Consider the following 12331-nt stretch of genomic DNA (forward strand, 5'->3'; position numbering starts at 1 on the left):
CTTCCATAGAAGCCTATAGAATAGCGCTTTAGGGTGACATAGAATGCTGCATTTGGAAGGGCCTTTGAAGGTCATCTGGATTTGGGCCATCATGAGGACATTATGTCTTAGACTGATCCCCCCGCCCCCGCCCCACATTGCTGTTCCAGTGTGGACCAAGCCCCACTGTGGCTGCTTGTTGAAATTAAAGACTTATTTCAAGAATGCAACTCTGAGCAACATCTTGCTTGTCCCCCGCCCAATTCGTCTTGGGCCTCAGAGAAGTAGGGGAAGTGTAATAAATAAATAATAGGGGAATATCTATCTATCTATCTATCTATCTATCTATCTATCTATCTATCTATCATATTTCTATACTGCCTGATATGTACATCTCTAGGTGGTGTAGCCCAAATATAAGTGACAACAGAAAGCTAGCATACTTCGATTACTCAGACATAAGTATTTATGTATATATGTATGTATTTATTATATTATACTTCCATCTCTGGGCGGTTTACAGCAACACAAACCAATTAAAACAGAAATTAAAACCTTAAAACAATTTAAAACCATAGGTCTAGTTAAAAAGCTTGGGTGACTAAATGTGTCTTTAAAGACACATTCAAAAGTTGTCAGAGATGGGGAGGCTCTTATTTCAGCAGGGAGGGCATTCCAGGGTCCTGGGGCAGCAGTCCAGAAGGTCCATCCCTCTGAAGCCATCCAGTGAGCTGGTGGCAACTACAGACAAGCCTCTCCTGGTGATCTCAATGGGCGGTGGGGCTCATCGTGAAGAAGACATTCCGTTAAACACCCTGGGCCTAAGCTGTTCAGAGCTTTATAGGTTATAACAAACACTTTGTATGTTTCCCAGAAAATTATTGATATCCAGTGTAGTTCTTTGAATATAGGAATAATATGGTCTCTTCGAGATGACTCAGAGACCAACCTGGCTGCTTCATTCTGTACCAACTGCAGTTTCTGGACTATGTACAAAGGCAGCCCCACATAAAGCACATTGCAGTAGTCGTATCTGGAGGTGACCAGCAGATGTACCATTGTTCAAAGGTCATTTATCTCAAGAAACGGACACAGCTGGTGTATCAGCTGAAGCTCATAGGGAGCAGCTTTGGCCTCTGCCTCAACCTGAGTAATCAGGGAGAGTTTGGGATCGAGATGCACTCCCAGAATGCATACGTGTCCCTTCTGGAGAAGTGTGACCCCAGCCCCAATCCAGAACTAAAAGAATTCTTGTATAATAGAATTGAATTAATAATAATAATAATAATAATAATAATAATAATAATAAATTAATAATTATTTGACCCCTCCCCTCAGTACGTTTGAGAAAGATTGGGTTGATAAATAGCACAACATGACTTTTAGAAAAGTCACTCTGATTCCAATTATTTTTTACCTTGGAGAATATCAAGCATAACATTAAATCAATCAATCAATCAATCAATCTATCTATCTATCTATCTATGTATCTATCGTATTCATTTTATTTTTTAAAAGTTACTTTTAGGGGGGCATTAATTATGTCACCCGCCTTATTAGCTGCTCCCTTTTGTTCAGCTCAGGCCTTAACACAATAATGTAGCATTTGGGGAAAAAGATGCAGCCCAATAACCCAGCACTGGAGGCTAAGATGGAGAAGATCTCCACAGCTACCATGTATTTCCCTTTGGTGCTCAGGTAGGTGGGAACAAAGGACACCCAAACACTGCAAAAGACCAACATGCTGAAGGTGATCAGTTTTGCTTCGTTAAAAGAATCGGGTAATTTCCTGGCTAGGAAAGCCACAGTGAAACTGAGAGTGGCCAAAAGTCCCAGGTAGCCCAGGACACAGTACAACATACTGGCAGACCCTTCATTACATTCCACGATGATTTCTTCTTTCAGGGAGTGAGTGTCCAAATCTGGGAATGGGGGAGAGCTTGCCATCCACACCGCACAGATCCCTGCTTGAACCATGGAAGAGGAGAAGACAATGGAATATGCCAGTCTTTTCCCCACCCATTTCCTCATTCTGGATCCTGGTTTGGTAGCCAAGAATGCCAGGACCACAGAGATGGTTTTGGCCAAGATGCTAGAAAGGGCCACTGAGAAGATGATGCCAAAAGCCATTTGTCGTAGAAGGCAGGTTGACTTCTTAGGCAGTCCAATGAACAGGAAGCAGCAGATAAAACAAAACAGAAGGGAGATGAGGAGGGTGTAGGTGAGGCTGCTGTTGTTGGCTTTGACGATGGGAGTGTCCCGGTTCTTAATGAAGACTCCAAGCACCAGAGCTGTGATTATGGAAAAGAGCAGTGCAGAGAAAGCTGAAACGATGGCTAAAGGTTCTTGGAAAGAGAGAAAGTTTGGAATCTTGGGGATGCATTGATCTTGGTCTTGGCTTGGGTGTTGATCTTCTGGACAATTGACACAAGTATCCATGTCTGAAAAAAGGAACAGATACCTTTTTGGAAAAAGGCAAAGAATGTTCTGAGATGAAGAAACACATTACTAGCAGTCTACAAAACAAGTTCTCTACGTTCTGATTGGGAGAAGGTTTCTACAGCTTTTTCTCAAGATGTTCCTAAAGAAATATCAGAGATCAAACCCAGAATCTTCTCCATGAAAGCATTTTGACTTCATGTTTTAACCAATCTGCTGAATATAACTAGAATATATGCTTAATAACAGACCAGCAAAACAGATCAGCCTTTTAAACCTCTGTTTCATAGTCCCCAAATATCATCAATAGAAGATGTTTTTAAGTCCCCTTTATCGCAAGTACTGTCATCATGAGCCCCTGGTGGCGCAGTGGTAAAACTGCCACCCTGTAACCAGAAGGTTACAAGTTCGATCCTGACCAGGGGGCTCAAGGTTGACTCAGCCTTCCATCCTTCCGAGGTCGGTAAAATGAGTACCCAGAATGTTGGGGGCAATATGCTAAATCATTGTAAACTGCTTAGAGAGCTTCGGCTATAGAGCGGTATATAAATGTAAGTGCTATTGCTATCACTAGAGTAATTTCATTTGGGCATTTAAAAAATCTACACCAGAAAGGATTACCTGCCTTTTCTCAAGATATTTAACTTTTTTTTTAAAAAAAGTGATATTTAACCAATGAAAGCACCCAATGCCAACATTACACAGTTTACAGAGCTTTCAGAAGAAAGTTTTCAGAAGAAACTATTCAAATTTTGCTGATATATGGTAACAATTATATTTTCTACCCTTCTGGTTTGAAAACTCCCCTTCTGGACACAGAACACAATCATAGCAGCAAAATTTCTTCCCCTCCTTCTTTTGCTTGTGGTATCCGGCCAGACACTGTTCATTGCACAGAGAGATGGGTGGCACCTGTCAGAAGGGTGGGAAGAATTCAGCATTAAGAAAGGGTTTGGAGGCTTAGGAAAGCACTAATAGAATGTATGTGGCCACATTCTCAATAGCAAGAGAAGCACATCAAAGGAACCAATGACCACATATAGTGGAGGGTTCTCCCTTGCTGACAATTTTCAGCTCTAGACTGGATAGTCATCCACTGCTCTAGCTCTGGATTTCCTGCTTCAAGCAAGAGTTAAACCTCCAATTCCCCCTTCAGATCTAGGATTCTATTAATTTTGTCTAACCAGAAATTGCTCATAAATAGTTAAGTAACATATTTTGGTTACATTTGTTTATTGTAGAAAATGGTATGGGATTCAGTCTTGATGGAGAGATCCCATGAACTTAAATAGTCACCTGATTGTTTTTAAAAGTTCAGGTTAGACTGCCCAGCAGACTATGTGAACACCCGCTTATTAAATTGATACTATAAAAAGAGTCATCTAGAATGGTTGCAACATAACATAGTTGATCAATGAATTCCAAAGTTAATAACATATTGTGTGAAGTAGCTTTCTATTTGCTCATGCTAAATCTATTTTCCAGTCCAGTTTGCAGCAATTTGATCAATATGTAGTTAAATCTGGAATCTTCTGTTTTTCTTTTTAATTTATAGTTTGATTTCTATACTGAATTTCATAAAATGTATTCCAAGGCAGTTTACAACAATCAAGATACAATAAAACTCCATAAAAACCACATTTAAACATTAAAATCAGTTAAAAGAATACAAACCATACAACAACACACAGTTTCCTGTTATAATTGACTGAGGCAAAACTGGACCCAGGGTAAAAAATTTCTAATGCTTAGAATTTTAGTAAGAAGCAGCCTGTTTTTTAGCCTGCAAATAAAGTGAGCTGGTTTATTTGATGGATAAAATATGTTCCTATTCAGAACACCTACTTTCTCACCTGAGTCATGTTTATGTTCCATGCAATTCTTTCCTGATCAATGGTGAACTTTTGTCCTATAGGAGCTTTAGGGTCCAGTCTTCCCACTTGGACCCTGACATAGGAGTCATTTGGGAATGTGACCAAGTTTGTAATGTCAAATCCAGCTGCTATTTCTCCGAATTCATTAAATGCAACTTCATCTCCGGCACCGTTATTGAAGGAGAGCCTCTGAATGAATGAGTGGAGCTTGATTGAAAGGGAAAGAGAATTAATGGAAAGATAGAATATTGGCGTATTATCAGTGGGCCACAAAATGAATCTGGATCCGGCCCATGCAGCTCCTTGCTCTGACTCTCCGACCTTCCTTCTTTTTCCATGCCATGCCGTAAATCTCCTTCCTTTCCCCTCACCTGACAAGTGCCAAAGCATTGGCAGCTTCCTTCCTGTTCCCTCCCCCCAGGTTCCCTTACCCCTGGACTTCGGGGCCAATGTCCAGGGCCTCCACACCCCCTGGCCCCCCCCAATAATCTTTAGTCTGTCCTGGGTAGTGTGGTTTGTGCCCTCAAGAACCTACATGTTAAAAATGATGCTTAATTTGCAGTGTGGGGGGAAACGACCTCCAAAGGCCTTTAGGTCCAGGCTCCAAAATTACCTAGGAGCACCTCTCCCCCACTCCACACACATTGATCACTCCTTCCTTCCCCCCTCTATTGAAGCAAGGACATCCAAAGTGCCAGCCAGCTTCCTTCTTCTACCCACCCGTTGCAGTATTTCTCTCCCCCTCTTACATCCCCTTCTCCCCTATTTCTTACTTTCCATAAATATCTCTCTCTCTCTCTCTCTCTCTCATATCAGTTCTGTCCCATCCCTTGTCCCCCCCATTACCATCAAGCCTTAACCTTCCCTTTCTTTCTTTGCACACTCTCTCCCTCTCTCGCCAAGCCACCTCTATCATCCCTCCCTCTCTCCCTTTCTCCTTCCTTCCTTCCTTCTCTCTCTCTCTCTCTCTCTCTCTCTCTCTCTCTCTCTCTCTCTCTCTCGTCATGCCTCCCCCATCTCCTCAAACATTCCCCACTCTCATTGTCCACTTTGCAAAGCAGGATATGCCCTGGTTTGCATTTGAATGGGAGACTACTTGTGTGAGCACTGTAAGATATTCCCTGCAGGGGATGAGGCCATTCTGGGAAGAGCACTTGCATGCAGAAGATTCCCAGTTCCCTCCCTGGCATCTCCAAGATAGGATTGGCAGATACTCCTGCCTGTAACCTTGGAGAAGCCACTGCCAGTCTGTGGAGACAATATTGAGCTAGATGGATCAATGGTCTGACTCAGTACGAGGCAGCTTCAATATGAGTACGGTGTGACTCAGTATGAGGCAAGAGGCCATGTGTGAGTTCAACACCTCGATATAAGCCATAAAGACATTGTACAGTCTCCTATATTATGTTGGACTTACAATGAGGTTCAATGCAGCCACATTTTGCTGTGGCCATTCAGATGGACATTAGGCCGGGTTGTGGGTTGTGGGGATGCACCCAGGCAGACATTCAACAGGTGCAGCTTCCTTAACCAATTCCTAGAGATGCCCCAGATTAATTTCTGCCTGAGGCAATTCTAGAAGGTGCAAATTTAAAGGATTGTGTATCTGTTTCATCTTTATTTGGAAGCAATTCCCATTCCCCCCACCCCCCGAGTTTAATACAATACTTTTAAGTATTGTATGTGTGCATATAGAATTGCAGGGTCAGTTATCAAAACACTGCTTGGAAAAGCATGTGTACAGTAGCCCGGTATCCTCTTTCCTAAATTGCCCAGGCAGATGCTTCAAGGAAGCACCAAAGAAGTGCAAGGAAATCCCAGAAACCACTCCCCTCAGCTCCAACACAAACTACTTTTCTGGTGCAGACTGCCCTTGAATGTGTAGGTTTCTTTTACCCAGGAAAATTTTCTGTGCTTTGCTGGGTGGCTCAGAGGAAGGGAAGAGAGAACCCACATTTCTTGTCTAGGATCTCTTCTGGTCCTGATTCCTATGTATACATACTCTGAAATAATCTGTGGTAAAATCAACGGACATCTCCGTAACGTGTTCCAAGATTTCCTTCCCCATTGGTGGCAAGTGAGAGAAAAGATAGAAAGGGGATGACGGACGAAAAGAAAAGCCCATAAATGGAAAGGGAGCAATGTTCTGGGATTATAGTGGAAGAATGGTGAAAGAACTCCTGATCTTAACTATAGTGACACTAGCACACCAATATAATCTCTCTTCATAGATTTGATATTTAAAAAACAAAGCAACTTTGTTGCACCAGGACGATGCTGGTTATGACACTAAAACTTTGAGACTGACGATTACCTGCCAGGGATGCACACTCAGAAATGCCTGTCTGCCTCCATTGTCCATTGCTCTGTGGTTGGACCTAGATGAACTCATGGCATGCAAGGCGTGTGCCACAGCATAGACAGCATTATAGATACTGTAGCTGTGGCCAGATATACTCTTTTCATAGAAAGGTGCTGGCAGAAACTCCAAATCCTCCTCCCCAGTACAAGTTTCCTTGAAGTATCTTGATGCAGTGGAGTTTGAAAGGGAGCAGCCAAATGCTTGCTGCCAGAAATTGTGGATAAAACCATCTCTTTTTGCCCAAGACGGATTTACAGTCTGGAGAAACTCTTGGAAGTCTGGAAGTTCATTTGAGTGAATTGTGAAGGAAATAGCACCATGGAATATTTGCACACCCATAAGCCTTTTTGCATTGTGATTTAATATGAAATCAATTTGGGCTGTTGTAATCCACACCTTTCCTGTAGAAAACTCCTTAAATTGAGGGAATAATTCTTGAACAAAGTTGTTTATGGCAAGATGGGCTGTCAGTGATAAAATGGATGCAATTTCTCCATATATAACCACTGCATTGACTTTCCTCACCATGAGAAGGCTGGAAACCCATAATTCGGGTTTCATTTCTTGCATGCGATCAATCCATAGGTTTTTTGGAACAATATCTGTGAATGCTGAACAGATTCCATTCTGAGAAAGCATTGGCTCCAAGACCTTCAAGAAATGTTCCCCACCATCATCATCCGTGGTTATTAGCCCCACCCATTTCCAGTTGAAGTGTAGAAGTAAGTGGACAATTCCCCAATATTGAAAGGCTTCATTGGGGACCATACGATAAAAAGAAAGCAAACTGGTTTGTTTATTCACTGCACTTGGTTGAAATGAACCATATGAAAACTAGAAAGAGAGAGAGAAAGAGAATATATTACCTAATTTACATAATTACTTTACTTAATTAAGAATATAAGAACATAAGAACAACCCTGCTGGATCAGGCCCAAGGAAGCCCATCGAGTCCAGCATCCTGTTTCAGACAGTGGCCCACCAGATGCTGCTGGAAGCCACAGGCAGGAGTTGAGGGCATGCCTTCTCTCCTGCTGTTACTCCCCTGTTACTCCCCTGCTTCAGAGTCATCCTGCCTTTGAGGCTGGAGGTGACCTATTGCCCTCTGACTAGTAGCCGTTGATAGACCTCTCCTCCATGAAGTTATCCAAACCCCTCTTAAAGCCATCCAGGTTGTTGGCTATCACCACTACTTGTTGCAGAGAATTCCACAAGTTGATTATGCATTTTGTGAAAAAGTACTTCCATTTGTTGGTCCTAAATTTCCTGGCAATTAATTTCATGGGATGACCCCTGGTTCTAGTGTGATGTGAGAGGGAGAAGAATTTCTCTTGATCCACTGTCTCCACACCATGCATGATCTTAGAGACTTCTATCATGTCTCCCCACAGTTTTCTTTTTTCTAAACCAAATAGCCCCAGGTGTTGTAGTCTTGCCTCATAAGAAAGGTGCTCTAGGCCCCTGATCATCTTGGTTGCCCTCTTCTGCACCTTTTCCAGTTCTACAATGCTCTTTTTTAGATGTGGTGACCAGAGCTTCTCACAATCCATTTTGGATTTCACTACCCGAAAGAGTTTGGTATCATCTGCAAATTTTGCCATCTCGCTGCTTACCCCTACTTCTAGATCATTTATGAGTAAATTAAAAAGCACCGGTCCCAGTACAGATCCCTGGGGGACCCAACTTCTTACTTCCCTCCATTGTGAAATCTCTGCATTTATCTCTACCCTCTGTTTCCTGTCCTTCAACCAGTTAGCAGTCCACACACGTACTTGTCCCCTTACCCCATGACTGCTAAGTTTCCTCAGGAGTCTTTGAAGAGGAACTCTGTTCAAAGCTTTTTGGAAGTCCAGGTATACTATGTCAACTGGATCACCTTGATCCACACACTTGTTGACACTCGCAAAGAAACACTTGCTGAAACACTTTTGTATGGAAGAATGGGCCAAGATTCCTCCAAGCCGATGTGAGAGACTGATCACCAATTACAAGAAAGGTTTAGCTGCAGTTTCTGCTGCCAGCAGTTATTGAATGATTGCAGGGCGCACATTCTTTTTCACAGAAGGCTGTTTCTTGTTGACTCTTTCTGTTGAGTGAATGTTCATAATATATCCTTTTGCCAGAGTTACTCTTTCGATGGGGTTGCCTTTCATAGGAACATAGGAAACTGCCATATACTGAGTCAGACCCCTGGTCCATCTAGCTCAGTATTGTCTACACAGACTGGCAGCAGCTTCTCCAAGGTTGCAGGCAGGAATCTCTCTCAGCCCTTTCTTGGAGAATCTCTCTCAGCCCTTTCCCTTGGCTGCCAGGGAGGGAACTTGGAACCTCCTACTCTTACCAGAACAGCTCCATCCCCTGAGGGGAATATTTTACAGTGCTCACATGTGGTCTCCCATTCAAATGCAACCAGGGTGGGTCCTGCTTAGCTAGGGGGACAAGACATGCTTGCTACCACAAGACTACTGTTGTACATAGGAATTCTGTGCTTTCAAATCCCTATGCATGAAGAAGATGCAGGGTCAAAGGTTCAGTTGTGTTTTTCTGTTTCACTTTTGGTTTCAGAAAATCTGTCAGTTGGACTTTGGAGGAAAAAGTGATTTTAAGTTATGGAGGGCTTGCTGTTTGTATTTACCCCATGCCTGTAGGCCTTTTCACTCTACTAAGGTTTGGTCTGGGTTTTTTTTTGAATTCCTGGAAAGGCTTTTGCAGTGGGCTCAGCCTTACCAAAAGCCCTCTTGGTGGCAGCGGTGAAGGAGTTAGGAGAACCAGAGGGCTGTTCCCCACACTTGTTAGTCTGGTGGGAGAGCAGGGTCCTCCACACGCTTAGATCTTACCTGTGGAATCTTGTAAAGACCTAATATGTCTGCCATGTGTGAGGAAGTATCGGAATCAATTCCCCCAATGACTCCAATTAGATTTCTCTGGATGCCACATTTGTAGTTGGGGACAAATCTCTGTGATTTGAAGAGCAGGTCCAGAGTGGTGCGATAGGCCATCCTTTGATTGGAGTAGGTGTCATAGATGTGGAACCCAAGAGTGATGTTGGGCAAGATCCCAAGGTCCTTATTGATTTCATGGATGGCAAACACCAAGGCCAGGATGTGCTGGTAGAACCTGGTAATCACGCTGTAAATAAAATGACTGGCTATTTCATCAGGGGATTCTGCAATGCATAAAATCAGGTTACAACAATATTGGTTCATTTTGGCTGAACAACATTCAGTTGCTTCACTCTCAGATGAGGCTACACTCACAAAAGGTATAGTCATGTGTAAATGCCATTGAAAAGGGATATATGTTGTGCCTAACTTGGTGTTAATGGATTCAGCTTGTTCGCGTGTCATTATTTCTTGTGAGAGGATAAGGGATAGTTCACTCTTTGTTCAGAGTGGCCTTGGATGCCAGTTAACTCACTATAACTCTGGAGTCTACTTAGCTGGGACTCACACATAGGGAGCAGGGTGCATCTGATCCTTGTTCCAATTTGCTTTGTATGTAGCCAGATCTAGGGGTGACTAGTCCATCACCAACTTAGTGACCTGTCCCCATGTGTACCATAAACTGAGAGTTCACATGGCTGTGAAGCTCCTGAGTATATCAAAAGTGCAATCTCCAAGCCTGGAGATGCAACTGCAAACAGAGTGGCTCCTGGGAGCTGGGCAGAATAAGAACAGCTGGCAACAATGGTCTGTATGTTAGCACAATTTTTATTCAAAACATTTGCTTTAATATTGATCTGCAGTCTTCATTCCCATACAGATATCCTTAATCTTACTCCTACTTCATTTCTCTTTGTAGTGCCCAATGCGATACTTTACAATCAATCAATTTTTTATTACAGCCATTGGCCAGCCAAAAAGATAAAACACAGAACAACAAATATAACTAATATACACAAATAGTGGCAGATAGTTACACACAATAAAACAGTATTCAGGCATCCAGGATAAATGACTTTAAAAACAATAAAACAACGCCTAAAATTGAGACCTTAATCTCATAGCAATATAAAAAAAATTGGCCACCACTTTTGTGATCAGCGCTACTTTACAAAGAGGGAGGGATATGATGAAAAAAGAGAGAGGTGAAAAAGGATGATAGCATTGAAATAGAGGTGTAATAGGAATGTGGAATAATTTACATATAAAAAGGTAGATGTGAGAAGGGGCATAGGATGACAGCTTATGTTGGAGCTACACCAGAAAATGTTCTGCTATATGAATAAAAAACAATGGCTAACATCCTGAATACCACTGAGTGTGTGCTTCTGACATCAGCATGTGCACATTGCACAGTGCTTGAGGGCGCACCATTCCCAATTATTCTGTAGCATAGGCACTCTTGCACAAGAGCATACAGTGCTGAGAAAAAGTTTGTGAACCCCCTAGGATGATCTGTATGTTAGCACAATTGTTATTCAAAACACGATTCAATCCTAAACTACATTCTGATGACAGAGAAGCAACCCCATTCAATGAGTAACTCAGGCAAAAGGGATCTTTATATATTTAATTCGCTAAGACATGCCTGTGGCTAATCTCATGCGTGGCAGCTCTTGTGAGATCGTGTGAGTGAGGGGAAGGGGAGAGGAAGGCGAGTGGCCAGTGAAAGGAAGCAGAGCCGCTGGCCACTGGGCGGTGAGACAAAGCACCACCCACGAGAGGAAGCAGTGGTCATGCTGGCCGCCAGGCAGCAACAGAAAGTGCTGCCCACAAAGAGAAAGTGGTTGCAAGGCTGGCTGGCCGGCTGCCAAGAGGAAGTGGCATCCGGGGCTGGAGGGAGGGGGGAGAATGAACTGGGGCTGAAGGGAGTCAGGGAGAATGGCTGAAGGGATGGGGGAACAGGGAGAACTAGGGGCGCAGACACTCTGGGCCAGGTCAGCTAGTATATTCTGAATATTCACCCAGCAGAAGGGTCAACAACATAGGAACATAGGAAGCTGCCATATACTGAGTCAGACCATTGGTCTATCTAGCTCAGTATTGTCTTCACAGACTGGCAGTAGCTTCTCCAAGGTTGTAGGCAGGAATCTCTCTCAGCCCTATCTTGGAGAAGCCAGAGAGCAACTTGAAACCTTCTGCTCTTCCCAGAGCGGCTTCGTCCCCTGAGGGGAATATCTTGCAGTGCTCACGCATCGTCTCCAATTCAGATGCAACCAGGGCAGACCCTGCTTAGCTATGGGGACAAGTCATGCTTGCTACCACAAGACCAGCTCTCCTCTCAAACATCCTTGTGTGAAAAAGTATGTGAACCCTGCATTCAGTAACTGGTGGCACCTCCTTGAGCAGCCATAACTGCAACTAAACATTTTCTACAGATTCCTGTCTGAAGGAAGAGACAGTACAATCACAACCATATGTAAAATGTATTAGAAAATGTGGTGCCGGTTATAGAGAATGGGGAAAATGTTTTCTTGAGTGTAGGTTTGTCCATCTTCAGCATTTCCACCAAATGTTTAGACATTCTTCTGGTGATTTTAGGAAATGAGCCAAGATCAGGAAATATTGCTTCTTGTTTGCCACTCCATTGTTGTGCTCAGTGAATGCATGCTGTGCCACAGGATTATGCTACAATTCTAGTGACCGTCCATCTGTCCGTCCTTCTGGCCACTCATTCACTTTTGAAAAGCACTGTTCCACATTCTTCCAAAGGGTCAAAGTAATTTGCAGCCGTA

At 43.1% G+C, this 12331-nt stretch overlaps 1 protein-coding gene across 1 annotated transcript; it reads right to left on the bottom strand.

The window, feature by feature from the left end:
* Window positions 1-1518: 1518 nt before the first annotated feature.
* Window positions 1519-9860, bottom strand: LOC128329725 (vomeronasal type-2 receptor 26-like). Its single transcript, XM_053261337.1, has 4 exons — window positions 9492-9860; window positions 4272-4481; window positions 3204-3330; window positions 1519-2420 (listed from the first exon to the last, which is right to left on the bottom strand). Exons 1-4 carry the CDS (start codon window positions 9858-9860, stop codon window positions 1519-1521), a joined length of 1608 nt encoding a protein of 535 aa, XP_053117312.1.
* Between the last annotated feature and the right edge of the window lie 2471 nt (window positions 9861-12331).

This window comes from Hemicordylus capensis, chromosome 6, assembly GCF_027244095.1.
Source record: "Hemicordylus capensis ecotype Gifberg chromosome 6, rHemCap1.1.pri, whole genome shotgun sequence".
NCBI lineage: Eukaryota > Metazoa > Chordata > Lepidosauria > Squamata > Cordylidae > Hemicordylus > Hemicordylus capensis.